Raw genomic sequence first — 21,142 nt, 5'->3', positions numbered from 1 at the left:
AAGAGTGAGCCTAAGACTAGTGTTTTAAACTTAAGAAAGGACAATTATGAGGGTATGAAGACTGGGAAATTAGGCTAAGGGATAGGTCAGTAGAAATGCAGTGACAAACATTTAAGGAGATATTTCATAATACTCAGCAAAGATATATTCCAATGAGAAAGAAAGACTCTAGGGGAAGGACTTATATCTGTGGCTAACAAAGGAAGTTAAAAATAGTATCAAATTGAAAGAAAAAGTGTATAGTTCCACGAAGAATAGGGCCAGATCGGAAGATTGGGAAAAATATAAAAAACAGCAAATAATGACTAAAAGAATAATATGGAGGGAGAAATTACAGTATGAGAGAAAGCTAGCTAGAAATAATAGTACTGAAATAATAGTACTGAAGCCTTGTGCTCCAGAACGTGCCATACCCTAGCCAAGCTGTTCCGGTACAGACACAATGCTGGCATCTACCCGGCTATGTGGAAAATTGCCCAGGTATGTCCTGTACACAAAAAGCAGGACAAATCAAACCCGGCCAACTACCCCCCAATCAATCTACTCTCCATCATCACTAAAGTAATGGAAGGGGTCATCAACAGTGTTATCAAGTAGCACATACTTCACAATAACCTGCTCATTGATGCCCAGTTTGCGTTCCGCCAGGCATCCAGTTCCTGACCTCATTACAGCCTTGGTTCAAACATGGACAAAAGAGCTGAACTCCTGAGGTGAGGTGAGAGTGACTTTCCTTGACATCAAGGCCGCATTTAACTGAGTGTGGCATCTAGGAGCCCTAACAAGACTGGAGTCAATGGGAATCAGGGGGAAAACTCACCATTGGTTGGAGTCATACCTAGCACAAAGGAAGATGGTTGTGGTTGTTGGAGGTCAGTCATCTCAGCTCCAGGACATCACTGCAGGAGTTCCTCGGGGTAGTGTCCTCAGGCCAACCATTTTCAGCTGTTGCATCAATGACCTTCCTTCCATCATAAGGTCAGAAATGGGGATGTTCGCTGATGATTGCACAATGTTCAGCACCATTCGTGACTCCTCAAATACTGAAGCAGTCCTTGTCCAAATGCAGCAAGACCTGGACAATATCCAGGCTTGGGCTGACAAGTGGCAAGTAACATTATCGCCACACAAGTGTCAGGCAATGACCATCTCCAACAAGAGAGAATCTAATCATCGCCCCAGATTTTCAATGGCATTACCACCACTGAATCATCCAATTTCAAATCCTGGGGTTTACCATTGACCAGAAACTGAACTGGACTAGCCATATAAATACTGTGGCTACAAGAGCAGGTCAGAGGCTAGGAATCCTGTGATGAGTAACTCATCTCCTGACTCCCCAAAGCCTGTCCAACATCTACAAGGCACAAGTCAGGGGTGTGATGGAATACTCCCCACTTGTCTAGATGAGTGCAACTCCCACAACACTCAAGAAGCTTGACACTGTCTAGGACAAAGCAGCCTGCTTGATTGGCACCACATCCACAAACATTCATTCTCTCCAGCACCGACGCACAGTAGCAGCAGTGTGTACCAGCTACAAGATGCACTGCAGGAATTCACCAAGGCTCCTTAGACAGCACCTTCCAAACCCACGACCACTACCATCTAAAAGGACAAGGGCACCAGATAGATGGGAACACCACCAACTGGAAGTTCCCCTCAAAGATGCTCATCATCCTTCCTTGGAAATATATCGTCATTCCTTCACTGTCGCTGGGTCAAAATCCTGGAATTCCCTTCTTAACAGCATTGTGAGTGTACCTACACCACATGAACTACAGTGGTTCAAGAAGGCAGCTCACCACCACCTTCTCAAGGGCAACAAGGGATAGGCAATAAATGCTGGCCCAGCCAGCGAAGCCCACATCCCATGAATGAATTTTTAAAAAGACAGTAGGAGTTTCTGGAGGTATTTAGAAAGGAAAACAGTAAGTAAAGTGAGCTTTGGTTCTCCAGAGAGTGAGTCAGGGGAATTAATAATGGAAAATAAGGAAGTGGTGGATGAACTGAACAGACATTTTGTATTTATCTTCATTGCAGAGGATACAAATAACATTTCAGAAATAATTGTAAATCAGGAGGTGAAAGGGAGGGAGGAACTTAATTACAATCGGCAGGGAAAAGGTACTGAGAAAACTATTAGAATTAAAAGCTGACAAGTCCCCAGGTCCTGTTGGACTTCATCCTAGGGTCTTAAAAGAAGTGGCTGCTGAGATAGTAGATGCATTGGTTTTGATTTTCCAAAATTCCCTAAATTCTGGAAAATGGTGAATGCAACTCCTCTAGTCAGGAAAGGAGGGAGACAGAAGGCAGGAAACTACAGGTCAGTTAGCTTACATCTGTCATAAGGAAAATGCTGGAATCTATTATTAAGGAGGTTATATGCAATCAGGCAAAGTAAACATGGTTTCTGAAAGGGAAATCATGTTTGACTCATTTATTAGGGTTCTTTGAGGAAGTAATGTGGATAAAGGGGGGAACCTGTGAATTTAGATTTCCTGAAGATATCTGACAAGGTGCCACATCAAAGGTTACTGCACTAGATTATAGCTCATGGTGTAGGGGGTAACGTATTAGCATAAATAGAAGATTGGTTAGCTAACAAGAAACAGAGAGTAGCCATAAATGGTTCATTTTCGATTTGGCAAGATGTAACGAGTGGAGTGCCACAGGGATCAGCGCTGGGGTCTCAACTATTTACAATCTGTATCAATGACTTGGATGAAGGGACCAAATGTATAGTTGCTAAATTTGCTGATGACACAAAGATAGGTAGGAAAGTAAGTAGTGAAGAGGACATAATGGGTCTGCAAAGGAATATAGATAGGTTAAGTGAGTGGGCAAAAATTTGGCAGATGGAGTACAATGTGGGAAAAATGTGAACTTGTTCATTTTGGCAGGAAGAATAGAAAAGCAGCATATAATCCAAATGGAGAGATATTGCAGAACTTTGATGTATGGAGGGATCTGAGTGTCCTGATACATGAACCACAACAAGTGGTTAGGAAGGCAAATTGAATGTTGTTGTTTATTGCAAGGAGAATGGAATATAAAAGTATAGAGATGTTTTGCTGCAGTTGTACAGAGTACTGGTGAGACCATTTCTAGAGTACTGAGTATAGGTTTGGTCTCCTTATTTAAGAAAGGACATAATTATATTAGACACAGTTCAGAGAAGGTTCACATGACTGATTCCTGGGAGGAGGGGGTTATCTTATGAGGAAAGTTTGGACAGGTTGGGCCTCTATTGATCGGTGTTTAGAAGAATAATAAGTGACCTTATTGAAAGATATAAGGTCATGAGGGGGCTTGACAGATTGGATGCTGAAAGGATGCTTCTCCTTGTGGCAGAGACCGGAACTAGGGGACACCATTTAAGAATAAGGGGCCTCCCGTTTAACATGGGGGATGAGGAGAATTCTTTTCTCTCTTCCCTAGAGAGTGGTAGAGGCAGGATCATTGAATATTTTTAAGGCAGGTGGATAGATTCTTGACTAACGAGGGAGTCAAAGGATACTGAGGTTAGTTGGGAATGTGGTGTTGAGGCCACAATCGGATCAGCATTGATCTCAATGAATGGTGGAGCAGGCTCAAGGGACCGAATTTTATTGTATCAGCAAAATTAATTTGCTTGACGCCAGAAGATTCCGTAATAACACATTTCTATGGGCAGAATTTTCTGCCTGCTGGGTGGGCCATGTGGGAGCAGGCGCAGATCCGATCGCCACCTGCAATCGGGTCTGCATCGCCATTTTACGCGGGCGGACCAATTAAGGCCCTGGGTGGGCGAGGTGCGTGAAACGCGGATCCCGGGGACAGCGGGAGTGGGCGGGCGGCGGCGGGACTGCTATGACCGCCGGGTCCAATGGCGACCCGGCGGCCTGTTTAAAAGTGCTCCTGCAGCCTTGCAAAGGCTGTCAAACATGGCCAGCAGAAGGGCTCCCCAGAGCGCTGCTGGTGAGCAGGCCAGGCAGGAGTGTAGGGCAGGGGGGCAGGCCTGGCATCTTTGTGTGATTGTGGGGCAGCTGCGGAGTGAGGAGGCACTGAAGCCCTGAAGTGTGCGGGAGGATCTGGCAAGATACATGAGGCTATGCTTGGCTTGGTCTCCATTGTGGAGGAGTCCACATGGACCATGGCCAATGCAATGAGCCTCATGGTCGAGCGCCATGCTTCCTCCATGGAGAGAGCGGTGACACTCATGGAGAGGCTCCTCCAGGAGACCAATCAGGGCATCCTGGGGATACGCTTGGACCAGCAAGCCCTCACATTGGCATTGACCTCAGCTGGTCAGTGCCAGTGTGGGAGATGATTTGGGCACCAAGTTTCCCAACCTGGTGCCCGTCCATCTACGGTGAGCAGGGAGGCCCGAAGTGACCTCACGTCGGCGCAGCAGCTGTCTGTCGTCTCTGCGGGCTCCTCTCAGGGCACGCCGGATGAGGGCAGCAGCTCCTCCACCCCTCTGCCAGTGACCATTGCATCCGATGAGGCTGCGAATACTGGGGAGATGCCAGCTGTGGAACTGGCCACTCCCTCCCAGGCAGGGCCAGCACAGGCTCCACGGGCCAGAGGACGGTCGCCAAGGTCATCGAGGCCAACAGGACAGCACAGTGAGGAGGCTGTCTCAGATGCCAGTGCCAGCAAGGGGACAGCACCTAGATGTAGCACCCGAAAGCACAAGTTTAAGGCACCTTAGGCACACCACGGTTTCTCACTGGTGCTTTTGTGTTGCCCCGCAATGAGGTCATGATTAGTGGGTCTGGTGTTTAACACCTTTGTCATTTTGTTTTCTTAAGTTCATTTTGTTATATCATTAAATTTAGACATGTGACCATGGCTGAGGGTGACTCTTTTCCTCTGCAGGTGGATGGTTACCCATGAAGTTATGAGTGAGTTGTGTCACACTGAGCTTTATTAACAAGGCTCTTAGTTAATGTTCCTGTCCAGGCAGATTTAGCACTCAGGTATCGAGTATGGAGCCTGCTGCACAGGCTTTTGTTGGAGGTCCATCTGTGATGTTCTAACTGAAGGTTCATTGGATTAAAGCATCCTGGGTGTCCCTGCCTCCCTGGAGTATGCCCGGATCAGTGTCTACCCCCTCAGCATTTCCCTGTGCATGCTCATCCTCGGACTCACTGCTGGACTCATCGTGTGCAGCTACAGCCACTGCATCTACATCTTCGTCTACGGCATTGCCTCTTTCCAGCGCAAGATTGTGGAGAGTGCTGCATGCAGCCATCATCGGCGACACACGATCTGGGGGGTACTGGAGTGCGCCCCCTGAGCGATCCAGGCATCGGAAGCACATCTTGAGAAGACCAATGGTTCTCTCCACCACAGCCCTTGTGCAGGTGTGGCTCCTATTGTACCGCTGTTCAGCTTCTGTTCTTGGATGGCAGAGGTGTCATGAGCCTCCTTCTGAGGGGATAGCCCTTGTCACCCAGCAGCCATCCATCCAGCCGGGCTGGAGCACTGAAGAGCCCCGGCACCTGGGAGTGTCTGAGGATGTAGGCGTCGTGGGAGCTGCCAGGGTACCTTGCACAGACTTGTAGAATCAGCATCATGTGATCACACACTATCTGCACATTCATGGAGTGGAAGCCCTTCCTGTTGACGAAGGCACCGGGCTCACCTGCTGGCACCTTGATGGCCACACGTGTGCGTCTATTGCACCCTGGACGCGGGAGAAGCCAGCAATGGCTACAAAGCCTCTAGCTTGCTGTGTCTGGCTGGCCTGGTCCCAGCAGTAGTGGATGAAGGTCAATGCATGCCTGAATAGAACATCTGTCACCTGCTTGGCACAAGTGTGGACAGCTGATTGGGAGACACCGCAAAGATCACCCACTGAGCCCTGGAAAGAGCCAGAAGCATAGAAGTTGAGGGCAGCTGTGACCTTTAGAGCCACTGGCATGGGGTGTCCACCCACACAGTTAGCAGAGATCTCAGGGCCTATCATCTGACAAATAGAGTTGACTGTCTCCCTTGAGAGACGGTGCCTCCTTTGGCACTGCACCTCAGACATATTGGGGTAACTGCTTCGCCGCCTGTAAACTCTGGCAGCAGGATAGAGGCATCTTCTGCAGCCCCTTCCGCCTTGGACTTTCTGTTGACCCTGCGCCCCTTGTGCCTGTGCCTCTCCTCCCAAAGGTGGCTTCCCTAGAGGCTGAATGTGCACTACTGGCCTCCTCCCCCCTTCTGGCCCTCCCTTCTTTCTCAGAGGAGGTGCCTCCAGTGGAGACTTCAACTCCCATTCCCAGGCTAAGGGAAGGCTTCCTGAAACCTGCAGGCCCCAAAAAGGATCTTCACTGTAGAGTGCTGACCTGAAGGTTGTGAATCCTGTCCAAGCAGCTGGTATGAGTTTTGAAGTATTTCTGCTCACACAGGCAAGTATCAATAACTTTCCCAATTAAATATCTGACTGAGCACATTCACAACCCCACTGACCCCTCTTATCCTGCCCGTGGATGAGGTTTATACAAATGTGTCCTACCCGCCTGCCCGTTGCGCCCGTGCACCGACCTGAAGATCTCATGGGCCCCGAAAAATCACTGTCAATTTGTGCCTCAAGGACCTTAAGTGGCCCGTTAGTTAATGGCGGGCGCACATCAGAGATCATCGCATGCCCGCCTACCGAAATATCACGATGGCGTGCAGTGATGTCGGGACGCTGACCTGACGTCACCGCGTGTCGGCGTGCGGGGCCCGCCCCCATACGGCAATAGGAAAATTCTGCCCTATATTACTTTAATTTTCTTCACCATCAATTGAGGCATATAGATACTTAGTTGGGAAGGAAGAGTGCTAAGGGATATGGAGTAAAGGAAGGGCTGTCATAGCTTGCAAAGCGGCAGAACAGACTTGATTAACTAAATGATTGTCCATCAAAACAGTATCTAGATCAATCTTTAATTGAGACAATATATCCAACTAATCACGAGAGAAAACACATGGTCCCATTTTGTATTAATTAAGTATCGGCTCCATTCATGTTCATGGGAAAACCATTCTTATTGTGTATGCAATTAGCTATATTCCTATTTTATAACATCTGAATTAATGTTTAATATTTTTGTTTTATTATTCTGATAAGATCTCTATGTGAAAACTCCAAAGAACACTGTGAGACTGTACTGAGCATGGTTGGACTGCAGTGGCCAGAGGACACAGACTGCAGACAGTTCCCCAGAGAAACCTCTGACAACAAGACATGCCTGATGCCTGATGAAAATGTGGAAGGTTAATGTTGACATTGTAGGCTTTAAGAATAATGCTGCAATTCTTTTAGTCTCAGTCTCAAATGAGAGATATTTTCTCTCCTGAAGAAGCTAGCTCTTACTGGGGTAAAGTTCCTTGGGTGTCAGATGACTTCAGTATCTTGCCTAATTGGCCATTCTATATCTGTGAGTTTAGATGGTGAGAGACAAATTTTTGTCTTCATCCCAGGGGCAGCATTGTGGCCGAGCACATGATTGTTCCTCTCCCCTTAGCCTGTTATAAGATCATAAGAAATTTGAGCAGGAGTAGGCCATTTGGCCCATCGAGCCTGCTCCACCATTCAAAAGATCCTGGCTGATCTGATTGTGGCCTTAACTCCACTTTCCTGCCTGTCCCCCATAACCCTTGATGCCTCTTCAATTAAAAATCTGCCTAACTCAGCCTTGAATATATTCAATGACCCAGCCTCCACTGCTCTCTGTGGAAGAGAATTCGAAAGACGATTGACCCTCTGAGAGAAAGAATTTCTCCTTATCGCTGTCTTAAATGGGAGACCCCTAATTTTTAAATTGTGCCCCCTAGTTTTAGATTCCTCTACAAGAGGAAACATCCTCTCACCCTGTCAAGCCACCTCAGAATCTTATATGCTTCAATAAGATCACCTCTCATTCTTCTAAACTCTAGTGAGTATAGGCTTAACCTACTCAACCTTTTCTCATAAGACAACCCTTTCATCCCAAGGATCAGCCTAATGAGCCTTCTTTGTACTGTTTCCAATGCAATTACAATCTTCCTTAAGTAAGGAGACCAAAACTGTACACGGCATTCCAGGTGCGGTCTCACCAATGTCCAGTACAGTTGTAGCAAGGTTTCCCTGCTTTTAAACTTGCAATAAAGGCCAACATTCTATTTGACTTCCTAACTACTTGCTGTGCCAGCGTGCTAACTTTTTGTGAATCAGGACATCCAGGTCCCTCTGTACTGCAGCAGTCTGCAGTCTTTCTCCATTTAAATAATATACTGCTTTCTATTCTTGCTGCCAAAGTGGACAATCTCACATTTTCCCATATTATACTCCATTGGCCAAATTTTTGCACAGTCTCTTAACCATCTATATCCTTTTGCAGACTCTTCATATCTTCCTCACAACTTGCTTTCCTACCTATCTTTGTATCATCAGCGAATTTGGTTACAATACAGTTGGTCCCTTCATCCAAGTCATTAATATAGATCATAAATAGTTGAGGCCCCAGCACTGATCCCTGTGGCACTTCACTAGTCAGAGTTTGCCAATCTGAAAATGACCCAGTAATCCTGACTCTCTGTTTCCTGTCAATTGGCCAGTCCTCTATCCATGCTAACATATCACCACCAACACCATAAGCTCTTATTTTGTGCAATAACCTTTTATATTGCGCGTTATTGAATGCCTTTTGGAAATTCAGATTGATTTCAAATGGAATGAAAATCATACAGGTTTCATAGTGAGAAGGCAAGCTACCTACCAGATTACAGCCCAAGTAACGATGTTGATAATTGAGTGTTACCATCATCTACCCTTTTCAATCGAGTTCGTAATGTGGGATTGAAAGTTCGAAGCCTGGTTGATTTTCCTCTGAATAACGCAAGCATACCTATACCTGCTCTTGCTAGGATCAATAAATTCAGCATGAATTGTGGATGAAGCTTGTGACCCTTCACATCACATTTACTGCAACAACAAAGAATTACTTGCGATTATAAAATACACAAAGAAGCTTCTGTTCATCTTAGACTCTTGTCTTAAACTGGGTTGTTGAACCTTTTGAACAAAACAACTTGCATTTGTATAACAAACTAAAACATCCCAAGGCACTATGCAGAGGTGTAATCAGAGCCAAAGGAGATATTAGGAGGAGTAGCTTAAAACTTGGTCAAAAAAGTAGGTTTAAAGGAAAGTCTGGAAGGAGAACGGAGAGTGGTAGAGAGGATGAGGGAGATAATTCGAGAGCTTTTGGTCTAAATTGTGAATGGCACATGTGGCAGTTGTGGGGTGAATGGAGGAGGAAATGCACAAGAGGAACACAGAGTTCTGGGAGAGTTGCTGGGCTGGAGGAGGGCATGATCACGAAGGGGTTTCTACAGGAGGGTGAGAATTTTAAATTGTGGGGATTTGGAAGCCTATGTAGATCCGCAAGCACAGGGTGTCGGATTAATAGGTCTTAGTGTGAGTTAGAATTCAGGAAGAAGAGTTTGGATGAGCTGAAGTTCACAGAGGGTGGGGGATCTAAGGCTGACCAGGAGAGCATGGCAATAGCTCAGACCAGAGGTGACAAAATCATGGATGAGGGTTTCAGCAACAAATGGGCTAAGACATGGGGGGACGATGGTGGAAGTTGGTGAGCATTCAGTAGCCCTTTAAAAGTTTGAAAGCCAAATTCCTGATCTTGGAATAGTTGTCAGAATTGGGGAGAGTTGCCGTAGCGGGAATATCACTGGACTAATAATAGCCCGAGGGGCCCAGGCTAATGCTCTGGGGACATGGGTTCACGTCCCACCATGGAAGTTGGTGGAATTTAAAATCAATAAATAAATCTGGAATATAAAGCTAGTCTCGGTAATGGTTACCATGACAACTATCATTGATTTTTGCAATAAACCCATCTGGTTCACTAATGTTCTTTAGGGAAGGAAATCTTCCGTTCTTACTTGGTCTGGCCTACATGTGACTCCCGACCCACAGCAATGTGGTTGACTCTTAACTACACTCTGAAATGGCCTAGTAAGCCACTCAGTTCAAAGGCAATTAGGGATGGGCAGCAAAAGCTAGCCTTGCCTGTGACGCCCACATCCCATGAAAGATTGGATGACTTCAAATAACATCCAATCTATCTACATGGTTACTTTTCGCAACAAGCTGCCATATTTACATTTGAAAGAGCTCAACCAAAAGCAATTCCAATGAGTTTTATATTAAGGTGGTTTTGAATCGGTGTAGGTAGCAGGAGGTCTTGAACTATTCAGTGAATACATGCAAAAAATTGATTCAGATCTTCTGTTGTAAATGAAATCATTAAGTCAGACTCATACCTTGTAGCCTCAAATAAACCTGGGGGAGATGTAGGTCTTGCTCCATACTGGTGATTTTATATATAGCTTATATTTTCCCATTTTACTATAAATTCCCAAGAGTAAATTCTTAATAATTTAATAATAATGAAAGTGGTAAAATAATATGTAGAAATAATTGGCCAGCCTTAATCCAAGGTCTTTCATGTACAACCATTCTCACCTGATGCAGTGAAAGTGCATTTATAGAATGATTTCATATTTTGTTCACAGAGTGCTCCCCAAGTCATTTCAAGTGCAACTCAGGGAGATGTGTCTTGGCATCAAAAAGGTGTGATCGACGACCAGACTGTGACGATTTTAGTGATGAGGAAGAATGTGGTAGGTGTTGCTTAATTCCTTCTGTGAAGGTCCTTTGTCACATTGCGCAGCAGACAACAGCAACAATTTTTCACAGGCTGTACATGAAATAAGTTTGGTAGGGGGAGCTGTGTACACACACTGGACATTCATCTCCGGGACCCAAGATGAAATCCAGTCCTAACTGATAACTGTTAAGTCCTAATTGTCAGTAAGGGTTTCCTATGTGAATTGAGTTTGGGTGGTGTTAATCTAGTTCCTAGTGGGCATGGACCTGCAGCACAAAACTGTCCCTTATTTGCTAATAATTGGCGATTGCACTAAAGAGAGGTTACAGGATAGCAGGGTGAAATTTAATGCCCGCCCCCATGGTGAGTTTGGTGGCACGGGGCATTTAATCAGGCGGGAGGGTGGTGGGTGGGGAGCTTGCCACCTTCCCACGTCCACCCTGATTATGTCCATGGCGGGAAGGCCCGTGGATCACCGCCAATTAAGACCCACTTATCAGCATCATCCTGCTGCTACTGATAATAACCCGGCAGGGGGGCTTGCAATGCCGGGAGCACAACAAGCAAACCCTGTGGTTGCTTGCGGGCTCCCAGGGGTCCCTCGCTCAAAGGCATTGAGTGCCTAATTAAGGGACCCAGCATCAGGAAAGGCAGTGCATGCAGAGAACCACCACCCTGCCCCTGCTGATGAACCCTCTCGCTACCCCCTTCCCCATTAACCCCACTCTGCAATCCCCTCCCACCAGCACTCAACTGTGGCCTGGGATCCAGCAATGATATTCTTGGATGAGTGTCGTACTGGCAGCAGCCACTGCCTCCCTGATGGCATTACTGTTCAAAAGAGCTGCTGGCCTCAGGTTATCAGCTCTTAACGGTAATGCCACCAGGTATGACACTCATCCAAGAATATCATTGCTGGATCACAGGCCACAGATAAGTGCTGGTGGGAGGGGATTGCAGAGTGGGCCTTCCACCCCCCGTTGAGAGCCTCAATGGGGCCTTCACGAAAAGAGGCAATGCAGGACTTTTACTGGCTCTCCAGCCAGCAGGCAAGACCCCCATCACCTCCATTAAATACCACCCCTTGTGTGGGAAATGGAAAATGTCATGGTGCTGCAGTTGGGTCTGCTCCCCTGAGGTTGAAGCTTGGGTATATTGCTGTGGCAGAGTGGAAGGAGCTTTATTTTGCCTGCGCTATAACTGACTTGGGAGCGCTTGGGTTCATGAAGTGGGAGGAGTTCTATTCCACAGCCCTTGTTGAGCACCAACTTCTTCCATCTATTCTCCACTTGACCTTTAAGAAGACTTTGAAAAGTTAGTTATAGATGGAGATGTTTCTGCAGAAGCAGATTTTAAATAGTTAATCTGTGTTAGACTGGTATCATTAAGCTGATAACTTGTCAGGCCGCTGTTGATAATGTAAGCACTAGAACAATCAACAAACAAGTAGCTCCTAGTAACAATCAGTACACAAGGTTGTCTGCTTTCTACTGCAGGCTGTATATTAGGAGACTGACGCATGAAGCGGTCAGTTTTAGAAACTAGTTGAATCAATTTGATTACACAGTGTTTTGCATTGTCATTCTCCGCGATCCAGTATTTTCAAGCAAAAATTATAATTTATATTTTTAACAAGATAATATACAAACAATGACAGACTGGAAAACACCCCCTGTTCCATCCAGCCTTGCCCACCCAAATGTGAAACCTTGTTTATCTCAACGTATATACTCCAATCCCAAGCAAAACCATGTGATATTCTGGAAGAGGTAAAAAAAGCCAGGCCTGTTTGGAGAAAATAATCTAGCAAATTTCTCTTCAGCCTCCGAGCGATCAAAACTAGCCTGGGAGATCAGCCTGCTAATTCTATGCTGTACTTACCTTTTATATGAAGTGATTTCTGCCCAGCTAGAAACAGGTGATACAGCTCTCACATAAAGAAATTCAGCAAATTGATGTCTACTCATGTGCTGGCTGCCTGTCCAGAGATCCGCCATTATTTGGATAAAGAACCAGTGCCTGACAAATAATGTAGATTAGGCCCTAAACAACTTGAAATTGTGAACGTGGTGCCCCCTAACTTCCTTAACTGGAACAAATGATCAACTCCTGCATAATCTAATCCCTTTAAAATGTTATAGACCTCAATCGGATCACCTCTAAGTCTACAGTTCTCTCGTGTATAAAGTCCCAGTTCTTTTAATCTAGCTCAACAACAAAGATGCTTTAAACTGAGAATTAGTATTGTGGCCCTCCTTTGCACCCTGTCCAAAGCTGCAATATCATCCACAATGTGAGGAGATTGAAACAGAGTACGGTATTCTAACAGAGGTCAGACCAAGAACTTTTTGCAAGGATGCTATAATATGCTTTTATAAGCAATAGGAGCAGAAGCAAGCCATTCGCCCTTCCGCATTCCAACATTCAGTAGAATCTTCCACCTCAACTCCGACTTCCCACATTACCTCCATATCCTTGTAATTCCCTTAGTGCCTAAAAATCTACTAATCTCTGACTTGAACATACTCAATCACCACTACCATCTAGAAGGACAAGGGCATCAGATAGATGGGAATGCCACCACCTGGAAGCTCCCCTCCAAGTCACTCACCATCCTGACTTGGAAATATATCACCTTTCCTTCACTGCCGCTGAGTCAAAATCCTGGACCTCCCTTCCTAACAGCACTGTGGGTGTACCTACACTTCATGGACTGCAGCATTGCAAGAAGGCAGCTCACCACTCCCTTCAATAAATGCTGGCCCAGCCAGTGAAGCCCACATCCTGTGAATGAATAAAAAAAAATTGAGCATCTGCATCTCTCTGGGGTAAAGAATTCCAAAGGTTCACAACTCTTTGAGTGAAGAAAGTTCTACTCATTTCAGTCCTAAATGGCCAACCCCTTATTCTGAAATTGTGACCCAAATTATAGACTCCCCAATCAGCATTTACTCTGTTAAGCCACCGAAAATTTAAGTTTCAATGAGATCATGTCTCATTCCTCTAAATTCTAGGGACTATAGGCTTGGTCTACTCACTTTCTCCCCAAAGGACAATCACTTCATCCCCAAAATCAGCCTACTGAACCTTTGTTGCACTCCCTTTATTGCACTTCCTCTGAGGCAATATATCCTTTCTTTGGTAAGGAACTGTACACAGTACTCCAGATGTGGTCTTACCAATGACCTGTATAATCATAGTCAGACTTCTTTACTCTTTGTAATAAAAACTAGCATTATCATTTTCTTTCCTAATTTGCTTTTTATTCATTCACGGAATGTGGGCTTCGCTGGCTGGGCCAGCATTTATTGCCCATCCCTAGTTGCCCTTGAGAGGGTGGTGTTGAGCTGCCTTCTTGAACTGCTGCAGTCCATGTGGTGTAGGTACACTCACAGTGCTGTTAGGAAGGGAGTTCCAGGAGTTTGACCCAGCGACAGTGAAGGAACGACGATATATACCCAAATCAGGATGGTGAGTGACTTGGAGGAGAACTTCCAGGTGGTGGTGTTCCCATCTATCTGCTGCCCTTGCCCTTCTAGATGGCAATGGTCATGGGTTTGGAAGGCACTGTTAAAGGAGCCTTGGTGAATTTCTGTATGGTGAATTTGCTGTTTCTGTCTGTTAACTTTCAGTGATTCATGTACAAGGACACCCAGATCCCTCTGAACACCAACATTTCCTCTTAGCATTTAAACAAATTCAGGTGGAGAGAGAAACAGAGTTAACGTTTCGAGTCCGTATGACTTCTTTAGAGCACTGAAGAAGAGTCATATGGACTCGAAACATTAACTCTGGCCAGAAACTTACCTATGTTGGGCGGGCTAGGCGGGAGTGGGCGCGGAGCCTTAAACACACACAAGATTACAGTTACGCAGTTATAACAGTTCGCAAAATTCCTATTTAACCAGACTCCTAACTACACACCCCCTTTAAGGCAACAGTCCAAATAAATTCCAAATGTATAATGCCATCCAGCAATTTTACCACAAGCACCCACTGGACAATGAACTTCCAAAGGCTTTTAACACAATGATAAAAGCAAAAAACTGCGGATGCTGGAAATCCAAAACAAAAACAAAAATACCTGGAAAAACTCAGCAGGTCTGGCAGCATCTGTGGAGAGGAGCACAGTTAACGTTTCGAGTCCGCAAGACTCTTCAACAGAACTGAGTCTTTTAACACAATGTTGGTTATGGGAACAGCAACACTTCTACAGGGTGGCTAGAGGCTTTTTCTCTAAGTCTGCTTCACACAGTCACCTTTCAAGATCTCACATGGCCACACCTCACATAGCCTTCCATCCTTCTTTAAATATATTTTGCCCCTTTTGATTTGTAAATCCCATTGTTTCCACTTGTCTTTAGAAGCTACTTTTCCCAGAAAATAAAAATCTTTCATGTTATCATTATGGCCAGGACTTTTGGGAAAAAAATCAATGTAATAACCTTGCCTTATTTATTGTGTCATTTGTAAACATTTTCCCTGTCCGTTTGAAAATCAAACACTTCTCCACTTATCTAAAAATGCAAATTTCATTCACACTGTATCTGCTGACCTCACCCTAGCTCTGCTCATCTTCATTTAAAATGCATGTTTTACACCTCACTCTTTGATAACTTGAACGTTGCAGTCTACCTGTCTCCAGCCCAATTAAATCAACCATGCACAGAATCACACACACACAAACCTGCTTTAAAATATCCCACAATAATATCAGGGAAAATATGATAATTCCTTGACACCTGCTAGTTACAACTTCAAAGGCTCTAACAGATTTGACCAAAATGATTTCCCTTTCATAAATTCATGTTGGCTCTGCCTAATCATACCATGATTTTCAAAGCACCCTGTTACCATATCCCTTTTAATAGATTCTAGCATTTTCCTGACAGCTAATATAAAGCTAACTGACTTATAGTTCCCTCTTTTCTCTCTCCTTCCTTTCCCGAATAGTGGGGTTACATTTGCTACCTTCCAATCCATTGGTATTATTCTAGAATCTAGCAAATTCTGGAAGATCTAGGGCAGGCTTCTCATGGGATTCCCCCCAACAGGATGTGAACCCACCAGAGGAAGATGTTTTTTGGTGTTGCAGTATCAGAAGAAGCACTATTTAGGGGGTGCGGGTTGGGGTGGGATGTAGGAGAACTCTGAAGATCTTCCAACTTGTTTCAATTTTAGGCCTCAGAGTGAGTGAGACCTGACTGAGAAAAGAAAGGATAGTGGAAAAAAATGAGGCCAAGATATGATCAGTAATCTAAGTTTTGAGAAAATAAGCTGAACTGTTTTGAAAATATTAATGAATACATGAGGATTGCTGGGAGGAACTGGAAATTCAGCGCCACAGTGCAAGCATTCCTCAGAGGTTGAAGTGTTAGACTAGCAGCAGCTTCAACTATCTTCTGGGACATACAGTGACAAAACATAACTTGAGTAGAATTTCTACCTTGACTCTTGAGGATTGATGGGAAGCCCTGTGGAAATTCCGACCCCTGAAACGTCAGAAATAGTTTTAATAACATGGAGCGAAAATCACCATTAAAAACATAATTTTAACAAAATCCGTCTCGTTCAACCTTTTCCTCTAAAACACTGGGATAAATATTTCAGGCTGGATTTTCCCCTTTGAGGTGGGAATGAGGAGTTGGAAGTGTTTCCTGTATCAAAATCATGCCTCCTGCCCGGCAACGCCCACCATGCTATTATCATTGTGGGGTTGGGCTGGAGTCGGAACTCTAGCCTCCAAAGGCAGGAATGGAGGCAGGTGGATGCCGAGGTGGCAGGTCACAAGTGTACAGAGCCTATTTATATTTTTCTTGGACTATGGTTTTAAAATTGGACTATGGTTTTAAAAACTACTATGGCTACAGATGAAAGACCTGTTCACTGGAACAGGATGTGGAATATACAATGTTGCTATCTCCTGGAACAGTGTGCCAGGTTGGACAAAATGGTGCCGGAAAGGGGAACTGCCTAGCAACACTTGATTAGGTGACCAAGGTTTTGTGTGATAGCAGTGAGCAGAGAGATCCTAGCCTACAAAGAGAACACACCTAAAGCCTCTCTCTCCTGTGTGTGTAAGACTCCAGTAAATCTGCAAGGCTAGCTAGCTGGTTTTTTTCTTCATATCCCTGTAACCTGCTCTCCCTGAAAAAACCCCTGTCAAGAGGAAAAGGGGAAAATCACCAGTAGAGACATTGAAAAGCAAGTTTTCAACCAGTGAACTACAGACTGAAAATGCTGGAAGACCATCTCGTGTCATTAAGAATGAACTGCAAGGGATTTGGAAGACATCATTCAAAATCAACCCATCTATTCCCATACTCTAGATTGGTGCTGTTGAACTGTTTTAGCTCACCCTTAAAATCAATTTTTTGTGCGTCTTATGTATGCGTGTGTGTTTGTGTATAGGGGTTAAGAAGGGTAGAGTTTAAGTTATAGAGTTAAAAGTTAGCAGTTCATAGTTCTTTCTTTTGCCACTGGTTACAGACAATTTATTTAATGAACAGTTATTTACTTGTTAAGTTTACAAACCTGGTGCTCGTATTCTGTTAACCTAAATTAAACAGTTAGGTAGAATTGAGCAATTTGGTGGACTAATCAACCTTTTCACATTTGTCTCGGCTCGGGGAGCAGTGGGGCTTGGTATTACACAAGGCTTGCCTCTTTTCACTGGGCCGTTGTCCCAGTTTTGTACATGAGTGTAGGGACACTAACCCTCACCCCATCCACACCCGAACCCATACCCCACTCACCAACCTCCCACCATGCTCCCTCCATACCTTGCATGCCCCCATATCCTCCATACCCCCAAATCCCCCCATGCCCACTCACCCAGTATTCACTTTGGCGGAAGTCATGAGCTCTATAATAACATTCGGAAGTTTTTGAGATGCTCATGAAATTGTCAAAATAAACAAACAACGATTCAAACTCCACTTGATAAAAAAACATTAATCCTCTTAGAAGTTCATAAAACTGTCAGTCAAACACTGCCATTAAGACTCTACTTGAAAAAAACCTTAACCCCATTAAGTATTCATGAAGCTGTCAAGCAAACAGCCATTCAAAAACCATGTCAAGAAGCATGGGCTCTTGGGGGCTCATACAACACTCAATCTAAAAAAGCTCACAGTACCTTAACAGCTGTATAAACAACTCCTGTTGAGTTGAATCCAGTTTGGAGCTCAGCCAAGCATTCATAGTAACATTCTATTGCATAACTGTGTCAACCAAGGTATCCAGAGCTGAATACATTAAAGTTTTTGAAGTAGTGAAAAAAATGGCCATCAGTTGCACTGCTTCAAAGGCTGAACAGATGGCTGACCTGTCAATCAATGAAAAGATCAAAGCACAAGATGTAATTGACATGATAAAATCTGATACTGTTCAGTGCAGAAGAGCACTTTATCCACTGGCTAAATGAATACATCTGGAGACTTTTCCACTTTTACAATGGGTAGAATCTTCGGCTCAGCGAGTGGGGGCAGGGCTGAGGCATAAAATGATACGGGGTGATGTCGGGTCTGCATCCTGATGTCACCGCGTGTCATTCAGATTTTCAGTTTGGTGGATGCGCAGCCAACTCAGCTGCGCGCCTGCCGAACCGTCAAAGGCCTATTATGGCCATTTAACAATCATTTAAATCATTGACCTGAGCTGCCCGTCCAACCTTAAAGTTGGCAGGCAGTGAAGAGCCCAAGCACCCTTCGCCTTTTTCATGGAACCTCATCCATAGGCGGGATGAGGTTTCATGAACGTTTTTAAAGTGTTGGAAAATTTTTTATTAACATTAATGATGGTTTCACATGAGGGGACATGTCCTTAAAATTTTTTTCTCGCTTTATTCGACATTTTATACGTGAAACTAATCTCCCTCTGTGCCTCAGGGAGATTTCTGCGCTCTTACGCACGCATGCGCGAAAAAGTGCACTCCCCGACTCAGCCTACTCCCCCCGCCCGCACAGGGAGTGCTCAGCGCTTCCGGGCGCGCGTCACACTGGACGGGCCTTAATTGGCCAGTCCACGAACAATGGCAGCGACCAGCTGATCGGGGGCACCGATGGGCTGCGTGCCCACCCACGTCCACCCCTGCACAACCCCGCTGACGGGGAGAAAATTCTCCTCAATGCTGGTCAATTTAATGGTCGCTTATGTTTTCTAAACAAAGCCCTATCATCAATCACTGCATTTAAAATATACTTAACTGATCATACTGGATTACATTGACATTTGAAGTTAGCAACACTTATTAAACTTACCCATCAACAGGTTCCCCACTCCAGAACAGGTTTATGACACCCCTGAGCTGGTGTGACCCACATCTTTCTCTGAAGCCTTCAGTAGCCATGCCAACTCCTTGATAATTGCAGAGGGTCTGAAAACACTTCTCCTGCAGTGGAGCCGCTGGCATTGGGATTGCTGCATGTGGGCTCATGAACCGCACCTTTATTGCATGCCCTTCAAAATACCACATGACATGTATGGGGGTGGGAACCCTGGAATCGGATCCTGCCTGACTCTATCTCACACTGCGTGATGCGGGTTTGCCTCACATTGGAGCGGCAAAATCAGGCTCTGCACTGGCCAATCTACAAATTTCAATTCAACTGTGAAGAAAGAAGGGGGCATCTTTCAGGATATGTCAAGATTCAGATCACTGTACATTCTGGGAGTTACCAATTTTGAAAATTAATGACTATAGCTATGTTAAAGGTAAGTCTTCCCTCTAATAGTTTATTAGCCAGTCTTGCAATGTACTGACAAGGTTGCAAGGAGAGCTTACTTCATCCCAAGTTTGGATGAAAAATTCTAATTTGGCTGCAATGACATATGTGATAGGATTGCTGATTATGATGAAAGTGGTGACATATCTGATTTATCTTATTAATATTGTTGAAGGAGAAGTCAATTCATTGTCATGCAATCTTTGTGCTGTCTAGTTCCATAAAAAAGTTATATTAAACTGATTATTCGAATGTCATTGTGGAGATTCCCACCTCGGCATACTTGGATCACCCAAGTTAAGTGCATCATTAACATTATGGCAGATTGGAGCGCATACTGTCAAACAACTAATGTGGTGATTTCCCCATTTTTCAAATTAGAGTTGGCCAACCTCCTGCCCGCCCACAACTGCGAGTTGTGGTTGAATGCCTACTTAATGCCTTCAGCTTCCAGGCTGCATCTAAACAAGGCCCAAATTTGAAAATGGTTCAGGTCTCCTGATTCTGGTATCGTGCAGGTCATTTGGATTCATGGCTGATTTGAGGCCTAATTTTGCATAAGTCAAAAATCTGCCACACCCCAAAACTGCATTATTCAATAAGTAAGTAACCATAAACTTTTAAACTGGGCACTGAATTGTCTACCTTAGCAAGGTTTATAAATGGGTTTTAATGTATGCTGATGGAACAGCAGGAATTTGCCCTACCTACTCATACTATATTGAACTTGCGGTCACGTATACCGACTGTGGTAGCTTTCATTTTTTTTTTATTTCACCGATGTCCCACTTTTAGATTGTCTGTTAGTAATTAAGTTAGTTAGACTTTATGTACCAAGGAATACCACTTTTTATCAGATTTTGTTCTATAAATATGCAAGGAGCAAGTTTCTAAAACCATTAGTGTAATTGAGTATTCTCATGGTGGCTGACCTTTATATAGAAGAGCAATCTAACATGGTTACAGCAAATTGTACCACTCAGTAGTCCATTTGACCTCACTACAACAGATTGAAGTATCAATTCAAAATGATGTTTCCTTCCATAGATTCATGTTGTGTTTACCAAAGTTTAACCTTGGATAAAAGTATTTTTGCATCTAGCGACTTCAAATAAAGTTTTAAAAATACGCAAAGAAGAACCTGTTCATCTTGGACACTTTTTAAGTTTGTTAGTTGCATTTTCTGAACAAAACAACAACAACTCACATTTGTATGGCATCTTTAACATACTAAAATGTCCCAAACTGCTTCACAGTAACATAACCAGACAAATTAATGCTGAGGCAAAGAATGAAACATCAGGAGGGGGTGATTAAAAGATTGGTCAAAGAGGTGAGTTTTCAGAACATAATTAAAGGAAGAGGGAGTGGAAAGACAAAGGTTTAGAGAGGGAAAGTGTAACTTGATGGTTTTTGGCCTGCATACAGTGTGTGCTTATCTCTAATACCATGGTTGCATTGTTTCATGCATATAGTACAGATTGATAGATAGGTTACTTTGAAAGCATTTTGTGCTAAATTCTAATGCAGAAAGTGCAGTTATGAAAGGAAAGTTTCCTCAAGATCAGGTGTGAGGTGAGAAAATGGCCAGAATTTTCTGGCCCCATTGGTGTGAGGCATCATGGTAGGGAGAGCGGACAATATGGCAGGAAGGCCAAAAATCGGTTTCACGCTGTCGTAAACCAGTTTGCAATTGTCTGCTCCTCCTGTCAATGGCGGGCTGCATTTCCTGCTGCCGGATATCAGGAACATCATTTTAATACATCTGCTTATCATTATAAGCTC

General features: G+C 44.3%; 1 protein-coding gene across 7 annotated transcripts in view; it reads left to right on the top strand.

The window, feature by feature from the left end:
- The window catches only part of corin (corin, serine peptidase), a 304,894-nt gene that overhangs the window by 233,079 nt on the left and 50,673 nt on the right, over positions 1–21,142 (top strand). For all 7 annotated transcript variants that reach the window (XM_078547397.1, XM_078547388.1, XM_078547378.1 and 4 more), the window contains exons 12-13: positions 7,091–7,236; positions 10,537–10,644. In XM_078547397.1, coding sequence (XP_078403523.1) covers positions 7,091–7,236; positions 10,537–10,644 — 254 coding nt within the window. The remainder of the gene's footprint in view (positions 1–7,090; positions 7,237–10,536; positions 10,645–21,142) is intronic.

This window comes from Cetorhinus maximus, chromosome 1 (genome assembly GCF_964194155.1).
Source record: "Cetorhinus maximus chromosome 1, sCetMax3.hap1.1, whole genome shotgun sequence".
NCBI lineage: Eukaryota > Metazoa > Chordata > Chondrichthyes > Lamniformes > Cetorhinidae > Cetorhinus > Cetorhinus maximus.
Note: the sequence above shows the minus strand (reverse complement) of the source record. Positions and strands in the feature narration are given on the sequence as shown.